Source organism: Poeciliopsis prolifica, unplaced genomic scaffold (genome assembly GCF_027474105.1).
Source record: "Poeciliopsis prolifica strain line A6 unplaced genomic scaffold, Auburn_PproV2 SCAFFOLD042, whole genome shotgun sequence".
NCBI classification, from domain to species: domain Eukaryota; kingdom Metazoa; phylum Chordata; class Actinopteri; order Cyprinodontiformes; family Poeciliidae; genus Poeciliopsis; species Poeciliopsis prolifica.
Window position 1 is genome coordinate 3,204,337 of NW_026562417.1, and position 20,858 is coordinate 3,225,194.

The 20,858-nt window shown below is 40.3% G+C and overlaps 3 protein-coding genes across 3 annotated transcripts; 1 reads left to right on the plus strand and 2 right to left on the minus strand.

The window, feature by feature from the left end:
• Positions 1-289: 289 nt before the first annotated feature.
• tm7sf3 (transmembrane 7 superfamily member 3) lies at positions 290-10,035 on the minus strand. The gene is made up of 12 exons (XM_055055775.1): positions 9,761-10,035; positions 8,071-8,225; positions 6,202-6,352; positions 5,976-6,096; positions 4,441-4,612; positions 4,188-4,365; positions 4,022-4,108; positions 2,797-2,877; positions 2,552-2,704; positions 2,337-2,437; positions 1,615-1,777; positions 290-1,542 (listed from the first exon to the last, which is right to left on the minus strand). The coding sequence occupies exons 1-12, from the start codon at positions 9,825-9,827 to the stop codon at positions 1,289-1,291; spliced, it is 1,683 nt and encodes a 560-aa protein (XP_054911750.1). The 5' UTR covers positions 9,828-10,035; the 3' UTR covers positions 290-1,288.
• A 408-nt stretch (positions 10,036-10,443) lies between these two features.
• On the minus strand, positions 10,444-13,860 carry fgfr1op2 (FGFR1 oncogene partner 2). Its single transcript, XM_055055778.1, has 6 exons — positions 13,606-13,860; positions 12,674-12,810; positions 11,752-11,869; positions 11,507-11,649; positions 11,291-11,404; positions 10,444-11,159 (listed from the first exon to the last, which is right to left on the minus strand). The coding sequence occupies exons 2-6, from the start codon at positions 12,806-12,808 to the stop codon at positions 11,022-11,024; spliced, it is 648 nt and encodes a 215-aa protein (XP_054911753.1). The 5' UTR covers positions 12,809-12,810; positions 13,606-13,860; the 3' UTR covers positions 10,444-11,021.
• Positions 13,861-13,895: 35 nt separating this feature from the next.
• med21 (mediator complex subunit 21) lies at positions 13,896-17,620 on the plus strand. Its single transcript, XM_055055779.1, has 4 exons — positions 13,896-13,969; positions 14,351-14,465; positions 15,251-15,351; positions 16,871-17,620. The coding sequence occupies exons 1-4, from the start codon at positions 13,928-13,930 to the stop codon at positions 17,048-17,050; spliced, it is 438 nt and encodes a 145-aa protein (XP_054911754.1). The 5' UTR covers positions 13,896-13,927; the 3' UTR covers positions 17,051-17,620.
• Positions 17,621-20,858: the final 3,238 nt, after the last annotated feature.

The following is a 20,858-nucleotide window of genomic DNA, read 5'->3' on the forward strand; positions in this document are numbered from 1 at the left end:
ACTTTTGGCAACACGGTTAAGATCTTGTATTGTATGTTTTGACTTTCTAAGTGCTTTATGAGGTGCTGATTAGGGAGGGTGAGGGATGGGTGGGAATTTGATTTATGTTAATCTATGCATGTCAGTATGAAACATTTTATGAAAAAAAAAATTGAAGGGAAAATACCCATTTATTAAAAGTTGAAGGCACATTCATGAGTGAGGGAGCAGAACACAAAGTGAGCTACTCTAAACAGTCAACTGGTGTCGACCCGCAGTTTTATTAGGCAGTGAAATCATTACGGCAGAATCTGTCCAAAAAACATTAAAGGCATTTTATTAAATATCAATACATTAAAATTCAAATAGATTAATCTTATAAACTTGTTGGCTTGTCTGAACAAAAAACCCCAAAACATATTGAATTGCTTCAGATATCTAACCATGTGTCATCAGTCTAAAAGCTGCGTCAAAACCCCTGAGAAACGCCATGGCAACCAGGTGCTGTGATGAACTGTTGTCACGTTCGCACATCTCAGATCAAATTAATCTATTATCAGACAAACATAATGACCTAATGAAAAACATTTTCCCGTCAGATTTGTTGAATAAGAACTTAATTAGAACCTGCTTAGCAACATGAAGTAGGACAGAAACGACCAGGACCAGACAGCATCCTTCAGTCTGGAGAGAGAGGAGGAAAGCATTCCTGAGAGTGACTGACCAATCAAAGTTACTCCAAAAGGGTAAAATTTTTTTTTATTTAATTCAATGTTTTGATAGGGCCTAGTCAAAGTCTTGATGAATGAGATGCTGTGGGCCAGCTGGGCTCGGATCATTTTTTTCCACAAATAATTGAAGTCATGATTTGAGAAGCGCTTCTTGTTGATTAAGGTTATCTTTGTCTGATAGTTTCAAACACTGCATCACAGCAATAAACAATATAACATCATATAATTTAATATAATCCAGTGTGCAAAATATGAAGAGGTCTGCAGAGGGAGGACTTGTTTATATGTTTAGTCTTCAGTGGAGGAAGCATTTGAAAGCCTCCAAAGTTCTGGATCCTGATCGAACAGGAAGTGAAGGAAAGAAAGATGGCGGCTGCCACGTTTCATTGTGCAGGTAAAAGCCCATGTCGCTTTAAAAAAGAGCCGAGTAAAAAAGGTAGTGGTTGAAGGACTTTTGGTCTTTCTGCAGATCTTCAGTCGCGAGTCATCAGTGTTAAAAGTAACCGAATGGTTTCCTGTCCGTCTGCGCCGCGACTCTGCAAAAGTACCAGCAGGTGGCAGCATGGCAGTGACGGCCGTCACAGCAGCAGCGGCGTGTGCTCGCCCGCCGGCTCCCTCCGTCCGATGAGCTGCCGCGCCCTCTCCACCAGGCGCCCGGGCAGCGAGGGCACGTGGTGGCTCGGGTCCAGCACGTTGGTCTTGCGGCGCTCGCGCTCCTGCAGCCACATGAGGTACGGGCTGGGCGGGAAGAAGGGCCGCGAGCGCTCACGGTACAGCTGCAGCACCACGCCGCACACGCCCAGCATCACCCACACCGTGATCATGGCGTAGTCTGCAGGACAACACGGCGAGGCGATTAAAACCTGCTCACGGCTCGCGCTGAAACAAGTTCATGAAAACTCACCGATGGTTTGGAACGGCGCGTCCGTGAAGGCGGCGCTGAAGTTGTTGTTGAGGAAGCGCTTCAGGACGTTGAGTGTGATGTAGGAGAGGCTGGTGTAGACGTAGGCGTTGACGGCCAGCACCACGGCGTACGCCCCGACGATGCTGCACGTCACAATGTTTCCCTAGAGCAAACGGGAAGCCAAGAGAATCTCAAACATGGCGGCCGTTTTTACATCTAATCAGGTTAGTGAACCACTCTGTTCCTCTATGCGTCTTTATCTGGGTGGAAGAAGAACGAGCTACTATTTGCACTCATGTTGCCTTCACTGATAAATAGAAACTAAAATAATCTAACTTAGATTCAAAAATAGACTTCATAAACAGTTTTTCCAAATGAAGATGGATTGTTTGCCCACCAGGGGGCACTAGTGGTACATACTCATGATCTGATCTCTTTTTCCGATGCTGCCAACAGGTGGCAGCATGGTACCAATTTGTTTAGCAGTTTACGGCTTAAAAACAAACCAAACACTTTGATCTCCTAAACTAATCAATGAAGTTATTAGTAAAGGGACAAAGACCCCTTCACTCTGATACTCCTAAACAAAATCTAGCATAATTTGCACATTCAGCCATCAGCCACAGGAAAACTGAATGAAAGGTTGGTGTTTTGCCGCAGTGTCTGTGGTAAGTTTACCAGACAAACGTCCTGTCACAGAACCAGTGTGTGAAATGTGTTACCTCTCTGGGCCACCGCACGAAGAAAAGCGGAAGTGTGACCATGATGCAGCAGAACGTCACCCAGAAAACCACGTCCGAGTTCCGGAACACTTCGAGGTCTCCTGTGTTCAAACGGCAACGCACAGATTTAAAAATCAAAACAAGACGAGAGAGAAAAAAAACAAACGGACAACAAGGAACTGCTGCGCTGTGACAGAGAGAGAGGCGGCTTGTACCCAGCGGGGTGAAGAGGACGACGGCAGCGACGAGGAAGCCCAGCATCAGGCCGACCACGACCACGCAGGCCATGACGGAGCCGAAGCGCCACCAGCTCATCACCAGGACGACGCCGCCCACCACGCCTACCACAGCGGACACGGTCAGCCGGACTGGGAGTGGAGAAAAAGTCAACAAATAGAGAAATAAATCCCCACTTGTTGACACTGTGTGGATGGTTGGGAGGTTGGGAGGTGGGTCTTACTGTCATAGTCCAGCTGCGTGGTCCTTGTGATGAGAACGAAGAAGAAAAACGCAGCGAAGCTGAATCCCATGCAGAACAGCTCTGAACCACAGGAAGAGAGAAGGACAAATTAACCCATACAGGAAGTAGATTGGCTCACATTAGCTCCATTAGCTTCCTAACGTGTTACCTTCATCATATTCCATGTCTTTCTATTGTTTTTCATAGCTTGGAAGTTATTTTCCCGAAGCATACACGAATGCCGATGGAGTATGTGAAACCACAGGTGTTGTTTGTGAGCATAATGTTTCTCAGTTTTAAAAAATGGCTCATTTTATAGCAATTTTTTATAAGCATGAGCCCTCTGTTGATACAAAATCAACATTTGTGTTCCCTCATAATAATTACACTTCCTTTCCAGTCGCTGTGTAACATGAAGTGGATGTGATGGAAAGGTTTGAAGTGTCTTGAGAATTAACTGCTAAACCAAAAAACAAAATATGGACTGAGAAGTAAGACTTCTAGCTGTTTCCATTCACTATTGTGTTTTGCACAACTCCTTCAGTGCTTGCTAAGATAAGCAGGGTTCGTACACATTCAAGTACTTTTCAAGCACTTACAATCACTTCCACATTAAATCATTTATTATTGTTATTAACAATGTGTTGTGGCAGAATTCGACATTCTACAGTAAACTAAAATATAATTTTATGTCACATAAAATCACTTTGGTAATTCTAACTAACCTTAAAATAAACTTACTGCAATCTAACTTAAATGTGAGAAAAAAAATTTGCATGTCTTTAATCTGGTGAACGTATAGATTTGGTTTCAGCTGTACATGTTTTCCAAATGTAGGGTTTTAATCAAACGTCTGATTGCAATTTATTACAAAACTGCTCAGTTTGAGTATCAAGCACTTTCAAGGACTTTCTGCAGAAATGAAGAACTTTCCAAACCTTAAAGAGGCCGAATTGAAATGCAAGCATTTTGAAGGATGTCAAGTATCCATACAAACCCTGAATAAGACTTTGCAAACCAGAAGTTTGCAAAGACCGCAAAAATACAGTTGGAATTTGAGATGTAATCAGGTATACTCAGCAGAACGCTCATAAGTCCCTGGTTAAGGTGCCTGTTTGTTAGATCTCAAAATTTAGTTTTATTGAGGGATTCCCATTTTAAGTATCATAAAGCAGGTTCTACATCACCAAAAGATTAGAAAACATCTGTTTGTGTGTCGACTCACCACATTTGAAGAATCGATGGCCGAGGAAGCAGACGAACAAGCCTGCCAAGCCAGCGATGGTGAAGAAGACTTTTGTCGATATTTTTCCTGCAACACATTCACACCTAACTTAAAATAAATTCTTCAAAACATTGATTTTAAACCAGCAGCTACGACAAATGCTAACCGAGCGTCTGACAGCCGTCCAGAGTGGAGGTGAAGCTGCAGGCGTAGGTGTGGGCAGGAACGTAGGAGGCGGAGGTGTTCAACACGGGGTCTCTGACGATGACGGAGTAGATGACGCCCTGACCGGGGATGGAGCTGAACGCCATGGCTGTCTTGTCCGTCGACTTCAGCGTCACCACCTTACAGGAGACAAGCTGGTCGTTCGTCGATGCGTCGCTAAATGTGCAGTTTACTCGTCATGTTTTGGTTCTCACCAGTCTGCCGCTCGCCGCCATGCCTCTGGCGTCGGCGACAGCCTGCAGGCCGCTGAACAGGCTGCTCTCTGATAGGTCGTTCTCGGGCAGGAAGTACTGGTAGACGTCGTACTCCAGGCGCCAGCGCGTGTCGCTTGCTGTCGACGTGTCACAGGCTGCCGGGGTTTGGCCTCTGACAAAAGGAAAAAATAAAGAAAGAAAGAGAGTTAATATCTACCTAAAATTTAAAAAAAAAATACCCAACTTGACCCGACTAAGTTTAAGTCAAATGTAAACTATAGACATATTATTTAGTGAAATTTTACTCTTACTTTTTAGAGAATAACTTGAGTCAGCAGTGCAACTTTTTAGTGTTTTAATTGTTAATCTTGGCTTTCTCTGATCTAATTAAACGTATTAGAGAAGCCTGAGACCGACCACATTTTGGATCAGGTTTGGTCCAGAAATGTAAACTCTAAACAACATCACTGACTGATTTTGATTTGACTGCCGCCTCATGTGCAAACAGTAAACATTACATACATCTCTGTCACATGAAAATGATTGTGGATCTCATTACCCACAGTAAATAGTGCAGTTTAATTGTTGGTGCATCATGTGCAGAGAGAACAGACACTGTCTGGTGCGTTTTTGCTTCACTCGTCAGGGCGGGACACAAACGCGATGTGAGCGCTGATAAACAGCTGGTATGCATCAGTCTGCTCTACTTTGGTTCCTGCACCAGTAGGACGTCTGAAAGTCACAAACCGACAGGAAAACGAGCTCCTGCCACCAACGTGTGGAGGTTTTACAACATTTCAGATGTTTCAAAAAACTGCGGCTTTTTAAATCTTTGTGACGCAGAAACATTAAATCTTACCAAGAGCTTTTGTTCTAGTTTGTGGTGCAAATATCTCAGTGCACTTGAAATTAGAGAAAAGTAACTTACAAGTAACTTCTCAACAATATATTGGAGCTTGTTTTAAATAAATATTTTCTTCGTATTAATAAATAAAAAGACCACTAGTTCCACTGATAGATTATTTAATACATCGCAAAAAATTTTCCTCATCTTATTAGTAAAATAGTTCTAGTGGAACTAAGGAATTATTCATTTAAAATAAGCTTTTATTTCTTGCAGAAAAGTTATTTTTGAGTTAGTTTTTTCTTATTTCAATTGTACTTTTGAAGTAGAAACTCGACCAAGATTTTGTTTTTTGCAGTGTAGATGGTGATCTAGATTCCAACTGACTTCCTGACTTCTCTAAAAACTAATCAGATAAGTAGTTTCTAATATGGCTGCTTGGTAAACCTCAGTGCAAGTCGACAGAAATAGCAAAACAAAACAGTGTTTCAGTCTAATGTAGCGTTCCAGTCCACAAACTACTGGAAATGTTTCCTAGTAATTCGTCTTCGAGGTTTAATACTCAGAAATACTCATGAAAAAAAAAAAAAAAAAAAAAAAAAACTAGATCTGCTTTGTGTGTTTGCAGAGTTGTTGAAGCCTGCAACCAGAGTGGCTAAACAGGAAGTGAAGCAAACTCTCTCCGGCTCACCGCTCGTATCCTAAATTAGCGGGACCGAAGTGGACGGTGGTCTCATACAGGTTGTAGCTGATGTAGACGTTGGGATCCACGTCCAAGCTGGACTCCATGCTGCAGCCTCCAGGGACCGGCGCTGGAAAGTACAACCAGTGCAAAAACTAAATAGATAGCTTGCTTCTCAGTTTCTGGTGAAACCGTGCTTCGTGGCTGAGAGTGTGCAACTTTCTGCTCTCCTCACCAGTGCTTGAGTAAGAGAGGATGACGCCGGTCCCAGAGACGGGTTCCTCATCAGGAGAAGACAGGAACAAGAACAGCAGGGCTTGGGCTGGTTGCAGAGCCGAGAGGAGCCCAGAGTCCACGGCCGTCAGGGAAAGACCTTCATCTGGGATCTGGAACACAGACGTTAAGCTCAGGCGTTTATCCATTTTGTTTGGACGCACTAATCAGTCTTGTTAAAAAAAAAAGTAGAGTTAGCAGCAGTTAGACTGAAGATAAATGTAAAGTTATGGACAAGAGTTTGTTTTAAACAGACAAAACACTGTATTAAAAAAAAACATTAAAAAACACAAAAAGCTCCATCTTGTTGGCACTGAAAACAAATGAGTTTGAGTCTTCTTTAAACTTCCACACAGAAGAGTGTTGGTCATTTCTTCATTAATCAAAGTATAACTTTAATTAAAGGGTAGTTATTTAGCTTGCAGAATTTTTTTTTCCAATCACAACTGTACCCCAATCAGAAAATGTCTAAACTGCAATTTTCACCAGAGCAGTAACTGGGGACAAGTCTGGCTTCGTGTTATCGGACCATAAAGAAACCAGTCAACATTGAACTACGACTCAACAAAAACCAGCTTGTTGTTGTTCTTCTCCATCACAGCTTCATTGTAACTCCAGCAACAACAACAGTCTACTGCGGATCCAGTGCAGAGGCTCCGTCTGTAGGAAATACTCAATAATCCATAACCGATCAGGTTTTTATGTGTCGCCTTCAGATTGCTCTCATCGTCAACGGATTAGATTCCAATTTTCAGGGTCACAATTCAACTCGGAGACGATTTTAGAGATTCATCATTTCTATTTGCATGATTTATTGTCCTTCTCCATTTTCTCTCTACCAGCCTAAAACTGGATGACTAAAGTCTTCAGTCTGGTGCTTAGGACTCAATTATAGCTTTCTTTGAAGAACAATTTTGTTTACAGAGACATCATGATTCATTTCATTTGTTGTTTCTGTTTTCTTTACTTATTTTGGATATTTTAACTGTGTCCCACTTTCAATGTTATGTATTCATTAGAATATTAAGTTAGTTGGCCTTTGAGAATGTGTTCTTGCATTATTATACCATTATTATTACATTACTTTAAAATTATAAGTTGTCCAGTAATATATGTTATCATGAAAGATGTAGACACAACCAAAAAAATCATAGAAGTAATTAATCAAAGCAAGAAAAAAAAAGGGGAACGGATTTAAGATCTCATAAACAGGAAGTTAAAGTCTTTAGAATGACTTTGCATTGTTGCTGAAAAACTCTACTTCCCCTTTTATTTGGACTAGTTTAGCAGACTTGGAGTTGTTTGCCTTTCATCTGTCTGAAGCAGAGAATTAATCAGAGATTAGTTTTCTTCCAGAATAATCAGAGAACATTCCCCGACCTGTGAGTGCCACCCTGACCTGGCGGGGAATTTATTTATTTTCTCCCTCTGAGACTCCTGGGACCCCGGCCAGAAGATTGATTACCCCCCTCCATCTCCTGCAAGACGCTGCGTCTGCTGCTCATGACCCGAGGACTGTACATCAGCTGACTGGGACTTCTCTCAGGGGGTCAGCCGACCCGCCTCACAAAGCCTCATTCATTCATTCCGTGGTGGCAGAATGGTTTCAGCGCACTCCGTGACCCCGAACATTAGCGGGAGAAATTAACAACGCACTTGTTTTGCTGATCTGTTTGCCGTTTCACTGAATCTACACCTGAAATCACAGGAACATGAAAGGAAATAAAGCCCCTGCCACAAACAGTCCATCATTTATCTGGTAAGCAAATCACATTTCCTCGCGTTTCACTGCAGTGAGTGGATGCATGAAAGTAGTCCCTGCTCCTCTCACCCTGGTGTAGGAGAGCGTGGCGTTGCGGTGCAACGTGTGGAACTGCAGCGTGATGAAGGCCACGTCCGGAGGGATCCGGGTCACCACGGCCTCCACCGTCTCGTTCAGAGAGACGTTCACGTTCTGGAACGCCCCCGGCAGGAACGTCACGCGGTCTGAGGACGCAACACGACACAGACGGTCACATGGACGTCCAGGAATCACTGCCTTCAGTCAGAGCCTTCCACTGCTGCGCTACGACGCAGGCTGCTAGAGGAGATGGCTCTTGGCCCATTAACATCAACAACGTGAACAGTGTGAGTTAACAATTCATTTCCCTCTTGGATTAAGGAAGTGTTTTTGAAACAGTAAGCCTGTCACAGTCATCAATAAATCAATTAATGGGATGATAAATTAAAATGATCACAATATTGTTGAAAGTTCTGCAAAACTTCGACACATGGCTCAAACTGTTAGCTTGCACTTCCTGCCTGCCACTTTGGCCTGTTTTCCCCGTCAAAGATGATTATTGTTTTTATTGCAATTTTGATTACAAAGACTTTATAATCCATTTTAATTATTGTAGTTTTGTTAGCTTTTTTATGCTTGAAATGTTTTCCAGTTCCAATGTTAAAAAGTTCTTTTGAAATTAATTAGAAATGAATCAGTTTTTTTTTATATTTGATTGGGTATACTCGCATCAATAAGGTATTAATATTATTCACTGCAATGTCAGCATGTGAAACACTGCACTACAGGAATGCTTAGATGAAATATTTCCATATCATTTATGTGCCATAAATTCACAGCCTGATCTCAAACTTATATAAGAGCAATTAATGTTTTGTTTTTTAACTACAAATCCCCACAGATTGGGATTAGACAACTGTTTTTAATTCAAAATTACTTCTTATCTCAAAGAAATTCAAGCTGTCATGTGCAACAAGATGCTCACATTTCTTCTCTTTGACAATTTCCAAGAAAATCAAAAATCCTTTCAGTCTGTGCAAGCCTGAATGCTCTCTAATGGGCAAGATTTGATGAAAGATTTTCTTTAATAATGAGTACAAATATATTTTTATCAGGCCAAGCCTCAGATACACCAGGATTAATCAAGTGCATCATCTGATCATCAACTTCCATTACCTCCCAAGATGTTTTTCCCCCACAAATCAGGAAGAATAATCGGTTAACTATGGATGTTTTCATTCCTCAGCCTGGTTGGAAGGAATGAGCTGAAGGAAGCCAATCTCAATGCCAATATTTATTTATATGATCGAGTAACTTGACTTTTAAAAAATGCATTATTACGTAAAACATCTAGTTTAACAAAGTTAAACGTAAAGTTTTCACCTGCTGTGGCCTCCAATTTCCTTTTAAGTGCAATTATATGAACTTAAAACTACTTTACCAGGACGGTGGTTTGGTGCATTTTATTGACTTTCCTTCATTTTTACTCCACTGACATCAGGCGCGTGCCACTTTAATAATTAACTTTGAATCGACCTCTTTCTTATAAGTGAGGTTAGTGGACTAAATATGTCGTTTTTTTAGCTAGCTAAGGTGCAGCTGCTTTTCTGCACGAGCTGAATTACTTGTCCTGCTAGCTTAACAGGAAAAACCGCAATGAATTCAGCAGTTTTATACAGACAATCAGATTTTTTTTAAAGCAAAGTACACACTAATACGCCGTAGCTGTGACTGTACTCACTTTCTACTTGAGCTTGTACTTCACACGCGAAGAAGAGCAGCAGCGGACTCCACATCCAGTGAGACATTTCCCTCCGGTTTACCAACCCGACAAAAATAATGTAAAAAAAAAAAAACCTCTTCGACCTGCCGGTGGTTGAAAACTCACCGGAAAACGCGAACTCGTCCGTGTTTTCGTCCCACCAACCGCGATAGTGACATGGTGGACAGCTGAGGTGTGCGCCCTGCAACAAACCCCGATTTGTTTCCCTCTCTCCGCTCCCTGCGGCTCTGCTGGTTCAACAACGGGCTCCTTCTGACTTGGAAATCTCGTCTCTAATCCCGCGATACTTCGAGTTGACGTGAACTTCAATATTAAAGGACTATTTTTTACGCTCTTTTTATATATATATATATATATATATATATATATATATATATATATATATATATATATATATATATATATATATATATATATATATATATATATAAATTTTTTTTTTATAAAAAACAAAAACAAAACAAAACAAACATAATTAAACAATGAGTAAAAAAACGAAAATTTAAATGAAAAACTCAAAATAATTAACGGGATCAAACCGTGCCACTTCAAGTCCGATATTCTCTCTACACCTTTCAACATTTTGGAACCAGCTAGAGGGACCAAATTTCACTCGGAGTTATCAGAGTAAATTCACACCATTCTTCTCAGATTTTTATTTGTAAAACAAACAATGTAAAGTACTGTGAATAAACATATTTCAAGTAACTCACCTTATTTTTAGGCTAATTTATTTTGTAGCTATAAAAGGCTAATATTTACATTGTAGTTTTTTTGTTCTTTTTTCCCCCTCTTAAATAAAAGAACCTGAGAACTTCTGCTCCTACTCCCGGCAGTGTTTTGAGCAGATAAAGTTTTACTTCTGAACTTAAACCCGTTGACAACAATAACAGGAGAGTTGTGAAAGTAAGAAGTTGCGTATACATACACAACCACCGAAACCAAAACAGAAGTAAAAACATGGGAATACGTAGTATGATAGTTTAGATGTTACATTAAATCAACATGGCCTCACAAGGTTTGACCACTGTGCATTTATTTATATCACTCTGTCAATCATTCATACTCTAAAACGACGCAGGCTCCACACTGACACAAGAAAGCAAAACATTACAGCGACAGCAGACAGAGACGGGGCTCCGGTGGCGACATGCGGCAGGAGTCTTCGCCTTGGGGAGTCTGTGGGTGAATCGGCGGCAGCCCGTAAAGGGACGGGGCTCTAGCTCTTCCGAAGGCTGACGTCGGTGCTGGTCAACAGCGGAGACAGCGACGTGTTCTCTGAGGCCTCGTCTCTCTTTAGGACGAGGAAAGCCTCGCGACTGATTCCCAGCAGCTCTCGGAGTCCGCTGTTCTCTAGCTGCAACAACATTTAAGACCTGCGATTAGCAGAACTTAAGACATTTTAAGGCTTTAATTTTAGATACTCGTATGTAACTCTAGAATAAAACTTTTGTAAAACTACGAATTTCTGAAAGTGTCCAGCGTTACCTCAAGCTGTTTGATCCTCTCTTCATCTTCACAAACCCGGTTCTCATCCACCTCTATCGCCTTCCTCATCACAGAGGCCATCTCATTTATTTTGTCTATGTGCGCTTGCATTTCCTGGAAAGAGCAGAAGGACATTTAAGTTCCATACGTTTTACGTATGGCTGCGCTGAGCTGCTGTTTCTCATCAGCAGCTCAGCTCTAAGCGGGTGTGCGGACCGTGGTGTGCTGCTCTTTCAGCTGGGTGACGATGGCAGGGTCCTCCCTCTTGCTGGCCATGAGAAGCCTGAACACCTGCTCCCTGTATTTGGTCATGATGAGCTCCAGTGCAGACTGGTGCTCCTCCAACGACGTTCGAAGCTCTGCAGGAGGAGAGGACACAAGCTCGGTCCCTTCTCTTATGGAATGAGTCAACAAGCCGCCACTGTAGGACCGAAGGAGCGTGCATCCAGAAGTGTTTTTACCTTTGTTTTCCTGTTGGAGTTCCCTGATCTGACGGTTTTCCTGCTGGATTCCAAGGACCAGACTGGAGCGAGGTCGATGTCGTGCAACCTGATTAAGAGAATCGATCTCCTCCTGGTACTGGCAACAGGAGATCACACATCATCAACTTTTCATACAGCGCAGCAGCTAACCATTATGTGGGTGCAGGGAGGGGAATGGCACATTCACCAGAATTTCCAGTTAACCACTCAAGTATTTATTTATTTTTTTACACAATACTGGAAATACATTAAAATATATATAAAAAACAGATAATTCAATTCCTTTTTAAGTAAGAATATTCAATACTTTCGCATTGCTTTAGTGAACTTCACCACAGTGAAGCTGAAACTATGCCACTGAGGAGTTTCGGGTGACACATATTTACAGATGAAGGTTTTTATCTTATTTGCAAAATTAAGTCAAAACTGTTCATATACAGTTTTGGCTTAATTGCAGTTCTTAATATGTTGTTTTTTCAGCTAATAGTCTTTTTTGTTGTTTGTATAGCTACCTTAACAATTATTTAATTAGATTAGTAAATCAGTTGACAATTATTTTCCTAACTGATTAGTGAAGATTAATCTTTTAAGCCGTACTTTTCCAGTCTTTTTTTTAATCATGACTTTCTCTTTCAGCATTTCCTATGTAAAACAATGTTCACAGACCCATTTTGTGCTGGAGAATGCGTTTACATAAAAAAATGCTCCAGCTTTCTGGGAGAACACTGCCCCTCCGGTGGCAGCTAGTTTAAGACCAGCTTGTTTTATGAGAATATTAGATAAAAGTCACGGAGTTAGGCCGCCTTTCTGACAGGACCCTGTCATGAATGAAGTGCTTTCGGTCGCTAACCGCGTGAATAACCTCTGTTCACAATCAGCCAGCAACACACTCATCCCTTACCTGCTTCATGGCCTCCACCCGCTTGTTGAGGGAGGTTGTTTGTTCGATGAGCATCTCTGCGGCGTTGTCGTGGTTACGGAGTCTTTCTACTAAGGACTTGGCATCTGCCAGAACCTTCTCTAAAGAACAGTTCATACCTGAGGAGAGACGAGTCACAGTCAGGGCAAATTCAGAGAAAATCCGAAGCGATCACTCTAAAGTTAATTAGTAAGGATAATTAACAATAGATAAAAATAACAATAATTGACATGTTCAAAACTCACACTGTCCTTGGAAAAGAAACATTATAGGTTGTTTACTAAAACTGTCTCTAATTGATGAACTATAAGATCCAATAAAGAAAGATGGCATCAGATTCTAGAAACACAATAAAAAGTGCAGGTACAGCACATAAAAATATAATTAATGTTGTGAAAATATTACAGATATATACTCATGTATCTATCTCAGAGATAACAGTTGCAGCTCATAAGATCATTTCAACTTTGTAACAAGCTCAACTTTGCGTTGTCACTAGCTGTAAGCCACAATCATGAAACTAATCTGAAATAATTTTACAGTGTCTAATGGGTTTATACGAGTTTCACTTTTTTGAATTGAAGTACTGAAATCAATATTTCTATGATCAAATTTGAATCTATTTGTAGTATTTCAATTTATAAAGATCAACCTGTTGTTTTATATTAACACACAAGACAAGTCAGCATATTTTCACAAAGACACAAACTGCTGTTCTTAGCTTATTTTAACTACCTCCTCATTTTCTGACTTTAGCTGACAGTTGCTAGGTATGCTAACTAAACTAATACCATCTAGCAGTGGATTATGATACACTGAACAATTAATAATAAATATTTGACAGCGGCCCCTGTTTTTTACTGTTCAGTGCTAATTTTAAACAAGAGGAAATATGTAAAATATGAAAGTCACACCTAAAGAGCTCAAAGTGCAAGTAGACGCTAGTGTTAGCTAGCCTCTTTACTTCCTGTTGACGTTTGGTGGTTGTCATTAGCTACACGCTAAAATTGGTCGCCGGCTGAAGTTCTGCTGTGGGTCCGTTTCCGTCGAACACGTACAACAATGGAAGCAGACAGAAACATTCACACGTTAGCTCCGTTGTCAGTCCTGCGACGCGTCAAGAAGCCGCTTTCAGGTACACACTGAACTCTTCCGAAACAGCCCCGTCGACTTCCGCGAGAGTTCGCGCTCACGCTCTCGCGAGAGAGGACCCGATTTCCTGTAGAGACGGAAAAGATGGCGGATCGGCTAACGCAACTTCAAGACGCAGTCAATTCGGTTCGCAAAACTCTCTCTTTTTACAGAAAGTATAGAAAGCGGACATTATGTTTTGTGCGTATGTGACGAGAACTTAATAGCTCTGATTAAATAAGCAGTAACAGCAAATAGTAATTCCTCCAAAACTACAGTATACATGACTTTTCAAGCTATCTAGCTACCACAGCTAACCACTAGATGCACGAGTCTATGGTTTATACGTAATTTACTAAGAAAAATATATTCTTCTTTACATGCTTGGCACATTTGAATAGCATATCGTGTTAGAAGCTCTACTTAGACTCCTTTGAAGCCAGGTTGCGCTGAGTTGTTGGTGGACTGCAGCGTCCGTATTGAATGACAATCTAATCAATTTCTGTATTGATTGTGTTTGTGCTGCAGCTCGCTGATCAGTTCTGTAACGCCATCGGCGTTCTGCAGCAATGTGCTCCACCTGCCTCTTTCAGTAACATCCAGACGGCCATCAACAAGGATCAGCCTGCAAACCCCACTGAAGGTTGGCTCAGTACATGTTCATTACAGCCCCACAAGCATAAACTAACATAGAATAGTGCTTTAAATATGAAGCTAAAGGAAGTGAGGTTTCCTACTTTTTACTTCACGAAAGCCAACATAAACAAATCTAAAAGGTGCGGCATGTTTCTTCCACATTCACATATTTGGTAGCTCAAATTCAACCAGTTTGATTTGAGGACATCTGTGAACACAAGTTTTCAGGTCTGACTTGGACTTTGACTAGGCCGTTCTGACACATCCATTCGCTTTGATCCAAAACCTTCCTCTCCAGCTTTTTGCTTCACTGCAGACTGGATTTGTGAATGACAAGGTGCTGGCTTGGCTCTGCTGAGCGCAGGATAATACTTCTGTCCCACAGATATCTTTAACGTATATGTGCTGCCACTAGCTTGGTCCCTTTTTCGCTATGTTTGGCGAATTTTCAGATGGAAAAAAAAATTGTAAACAGCTTATCAGAAATGTTAAAAATCGGCTATTGTCCGGAAAACTGCAGTCGGTGCATCTCTTAAAAATGACTTTGTGGCGAATACAATGCATAAATTTCACACCCTTCATAAAATACTCTTATTGTGAAGGGGAGAAGGTGAGGTGAGAAGACACCCACATTCTATTTTTTGGTTTGGATTGGAAGACACTGAGACTCTTCATTCCACAACTTCTTTTTTTGTTTTGTTCAAAAGTAAATCTTTGATAGTTTATTTTGACAATGGAGCATAAAATAATGGAGTTGACGTCCTCGTTTTCCTCTCTGTCTCTTTGTTCCAGAATACGCTCAACTGTTTGCAGCTCTGATAGCGAGGACAGCCAAAGACGTGGACGTTCTGATCGACTCTCTTCCCAGCGAGGAGTCTACGGCGGCCCTGCAGGTCAGAAGAGTTCGCTCACAATAACGCTTTAAGTAGGCCTTCGCATGCTACTCATTCTGTCCAGCGCGAGTCTCTGTATCTCCAGGAAATGGATTAACTAACTAGTTATAACTAATCGTGGATCCCATTAAATCTTGTGGGGATTTCCAGCTTTCATCCAGCAGAGGGAGACATCTGGTTTGGTTTCCAGAATCTGGGAGGGAAATAGTTTGTTCTCATCTACAAACCAGTTTTTCTTCTAAATGTTTTCAATTTGAAAATGCATCAGAAGTATTCATGCAGTCAATGTTCAGCATGTTGACTGTTGTTCGTCAGAGTATCGCTGATGCTATGCTGTTCTTATCTGATCGCTACTTTGAGTTTTTCTACCTCCCTTTTGAAATCTAAACATTTTCATCACTAAGTTGTTGCCAGACAGTTGAGAAAAAGAATTCGTGTGGAATTGGATCCAGTGAAATGTTAGTTTTTTTTCTCTCGCAGAGTAAACTTTTTGATACGAGGTCACTCTGTGCAACAATCACTCTCTGCATAATTTGTATATGACTATGCCACTTCCTGGTTGTACGGCTGCTCTTTGTCAGCCTCTGTTTTGGCTGTTTGTGGATGGAATTAGCCTTGCTGCTAGCACGTAGCTCCCTTGTCTGGAAGCCCAAGGATACATGAGACCCAACCTCATGCCTGAGCCTTCTGGGGTCACTGGGTAAAAATAATGCAAGTCATGTGAGCGTGTGCTTGATATATTTATGGAATGACTACTAAGATGGCTAAAAGAATCAAGTTGGGATCATGCTGTAAGTATGCTGGAGCTCTGCTTATGTGTCCTGATGGAAGCCTTCACCAGCAAAGGGCTTTAATATGTAAAATAGAGATTTATGTTATGACTGTTTCCCAAAATGCTTTAAACCGCCTCCTTGAATAATAATTCGAAAAATAATAATTCGATTTTATGTCACAAATTGACAAAAAGTAAGAGCATAATTGTGAAATGGAAGGAAAACGATGTAAATTTATTTATTTATTTTTTAAATTTCAAAATTATTACCAGTAGAAATCTGAAAAGTGTGGCATGCATCTTTATTCAAAACCTTTAATCAGATAGCTCTTAATAAAACCAACTCTAAGAAGCGCTGTTTGTCATTGTAAGAGCAACCAAGGCTGCGACAGACTGAGCTGGATCATCATGTGCTGAAATGGCCCAGTCAAAGTCCAGGTCAAAATCCAGCTAAGACAGACATATCCAAAAATTTGGAGTAAGTTTCCCAGATTTTTAAAAAATTAATTCACCAATTAATGCATACAAAACAAACATTACAGACTATTAAACAGAGGTATTGATCTCCAAAATTACAAACAACAAATTAGATAACAGTACAAACAAACAAAAAAGAAAAAAACAATGCATCATTTCTACTTCCACTTCATCATTATGACATAACTCCCATAAAAACACAAGTTTAGATCCTTAACTCTTAAAATCTGATGCAGCGATTGACTGTGCAGCTCTGTCACCTGTTGCCAGGCGGCCAGCCTCCGTCAGCTGGAGGAGGAGAACCACGACGCGGCGGCCCGTCTGGAGGAGGTGGTGTACCGCGGCGACATGCTGCTGGAGAAGATCCAGAATGCTCTGGCCGACATCGCCCAGTCGCAGCTGCGCACCCGCAACGGCGCGCTCAGCCAGCCTTCACCGGCCGAGTCCTGACATCACTTCCTGTCACCAACGGACACTTTCGGGGTTTTTTTTGTTTTGTTTTATCCCACATGGCGGATGTTTATTTTTTCAAAAATGTAAAGAACTCTCCACTGCCGAACCGTGTGTCTGGGATGAACAACACTAGATTCTCCAATATAGTTTAAAGTTAAAAGCATTATTTTGAAATCAAATAATTGAAGTCATTTCTGAATTGCATTTTTTTATTTATTTTTTTGGCTGGCATAAATAAAAAAAAAAAAGCTGTTTATTCGGACCCCAGCAACACGTCCGCTGTGTTATACATGTAGATTCTATGTTGTACATCTAATTTGTTGTTTTGTTTGACAATATTCTGCTTTTTGACAAATGTAAATACTTCAGTCTGCTTTGAAAAAAGTTACAATGTAAATATGTGATTAAAAATGCAGAGCAGCATTTCCGTTAAAGTCAATACTTTATTTAATCTCATGAATATTTCATGGATCAGATCTGTATAGCGTCACATTTTTCTTTCGTCTTTTCCAAATGAATGATGGATTCACTTCTGTGCAACGATAAACGTCACTGCTTGAAAGCATGTTTAATGGCTTCATATGTTGAAATCTGCATGCAATGCGTGGACACACCTTGAATTTAAGAGACGGCTTGCCTTTAGTATCAGATCTAACATCTTTCATTATAAAGAAATGGCCAAAAAAGACAAAATAAACGTACACACCTATGTGAAAATGTCAGGATTTAGTGATGCAGCTTTTCTTTAAGAAAGTGAGCAACACCTTACTGTGATACCTTTAAGTTTAAATCATCTGTGGTGCCTGAGGTCACAAAATAAATACAGTTAAGATTATGCATTGTAGTAGTCATAGCAGTTTAGGGAAATTTGCACCATTTGAACACCAGGAGGCACTTCTGTAAATATATTTTAAGGGAACGCCTTCTTCCCTTAAAAAAATCAAGACATCAGGAAGAGAACTGTTGAGCTCCACTATTGTGGCTCATTCTTGTTTGATTTTCAAATGTCTGGAGGTGCTCCGTTCATCTGTTCCGTTGTGTTCAAGCGTAAGCTGCATTTGGGATGGGCGGCCAGAATTAAACCAAACGTTTAAATAACCTGGCCGAAGCTCGTGGAAGTGTCATTAATCCACTGTGAAATTAGTTCTACACTAAGATGTGCCGCTCAGAGACGGAAAAGCCAGATCACAATATGGAGTGAAAGTTAATTTTTACATTTTTAAGCCCTTTTTTTAAAAAAAATAAGTATCACTGCATTTACAAGAATTTTGGTTTTGACCTAAGTTAGGAAAATGTTCATGACAAACTGTAAGAATAAAAAGGTTGAATATCTTTTTTTATCAAGTGTAAGTAAATATCTGGTTAGGGCTGTACATTCAAATCCATGAAAAACAATGGAATTAAAGTATTTGGTCACCAGAGGATGGATGTACAAAAAAAAAATAAAGATTTATATCTGCTGAGATGGTACATTTACCTAAATCCAGGAGTCACATTCAACAAATTGTCCATCCAATAACTAACTGCTGTGTTTGAATCAAAATTCACTTCAACAAAGTTTCAGTTTAAAAATGCTTGTAACCAGACTACTGAGGTGGAAACATTGGAAAATGACCTAAAATTGTAGTTTTTTATATCACAAAAACTCTGCAGTGATAACAGGTTCACATTTTGTTTTATATCCTCTGAATTTATATCATTTTTCCAAGTCGTTTCTTAACATACAGACAAAAGTAGAACAAAAAACTGACATCATGAAAGCGTGATCATTTTCAGGAAGTGAGCCCTTACTTTAGTAGATTTCATAATTCTTAAGGGACAAAGCAGAGTTAAAATAACAAACTGCTGAGAGGGTAGAAAAGGAGAAGTAGACAGATGAGATTATATCCAAAACTATTTCATTTTTCAGGGCTTCAATTTATTTGAATCCAAAAAGCTTTAAATATCTTCAGGTGTTCCTCAAGGAACTGTCTTTGGTCCCATCTCCTACTTCTCTTTTTTTAATGTTATTTTAAATTAGCTGAGATTATCCTTATCTGTCCTTGCATAAATCCTTCGGGTGAGTATTTTATAATTTGCAAAAAGACAGATAAGTGGGACTGTTTATGCCAAAGACTTTGCTAGAATGATGCTATTAGCCATCCATCTCATCCTCAAGCATGTAGCGTTAAAGAATTAAAATAACTTTTCCCTCCAAATCTTTGGTATTGTGGATCTCAGCAGGACATTCCAGGTAAAATAAATGTGTAAGAAAAAAATATATATATAAATATATATATAGATGATCAATAAATGCAAAGGGAATTGGTAATTACTAACAAATTTAATGACCACCTTTTAGTCTGACCCTAATTTAATTCAGTGTCTTGAATCCGTTTGAACCTGAACTTTACGCAGCATGGGCTGCAGGCCAGAAAGTGCCGAATCTAAATATAGGTGTAGTGCCACAGCTCAGTGGGCCCCATTGATATGAGAAACATAAAAACAGCCTTGTCTGTCGCTCACCACACCCAGACATGCTGGCAGGGAAACACCCACTTTCCCTCTGCCCGGCGACCTCACAGCCCTGACGGTAAAAGGCAGAGAGGAGCCGTCCAAATAAGGAGCTTTATGACAGGAAAATGTTAACGTCCACTCTTAACTGCTGTGTGCTTTGTTTGGGTCAACAGAACTGGGTTGTCGGTGATACGTCTGTGTTTATTTGTGATTCCCAGGAGTAATCAGGTCCATCTTTTTTTTTTTTGCTCCGTACACGTCTGTCCTAAGGACTTTTGGCATGTTTTTTTTGTTTGTTTGGTTTTTTTGTTACAAGGAAACATTGAAAACAGTCCTGATACAGTGGCTGCGCTCCCATTGGACCTGTAGAGGAAATAGGCTGGTTTCCTTCTGGATTTCTGCTTTGCACTTTGATTTAAACTGAAGGCCTAATTTTTATTACCTCGTTTAAAACAATGAACGCGTTTGTAGTCAGAAGTGTTGGAGTTCTCAGAAAGTTTTCTCATCATGAAAGTCTTGGGTTCTTATCATGGTTTATGGTTTTACTGCTCAGGTTAATGTACACAAAACCTCCATCGGGTGTTAACGGCCTTACTCTTTGCATCACAGTCGGCGGTAGTAGTCATACATGTATAATCAATTCCTAATCTTAATTTGCTGTGTCATTTGCAGTGCCGTGAAAAAAAAATACTCATATTTTATTCATATATCAAACGGATTCTAGAATCAGAAAGCAAGCTTTCCAACTGCAATTTAATTGATTTTGTGGAAAAAAAAGCTACCCAAACTGTTATTTGTTTTTCTATTAAGCCCCAAACCAAGTCCACAGGATGTTTTGTCAAGAAATTATCAGATATTTTCTTGGCCTGCGTGTTGCTTTTCCTCACATGCCTGTCATTTTTTTTTCCAAATCACTTTTTGTATTTAGTGTTGAAATCAAAAAAACACAGATGTGACCTGAAGCAAACGAGGCCCGCGGGACTTTAGGTGTTTTTTTGTTTGTTTGTCTTTTTGACTAACTGGGTGAGTAGTCGACGCAATCTTGCTTTAATTTAGGTAGGCTGGTCTGTGGTGGGAAGGTTCACAACCGTGCCACATTTCCCCCATTTGTGGTTGATGACTCTCACTGTTGTTGACTCGAGTCCCAAACCTCAGAAAACGTCTTTGAAACTTTTTCCAGACGTCTAGATCTTTAGCTTCAGATAAAACGTGTTGCCTTCTTAGCCTGCTTCACAAGTTGTCAGATATTTTCTATTTAAGTAATTTCTTCATTCTGCAGATCCGGCATTAATTAGGCCAGGTTATGGCT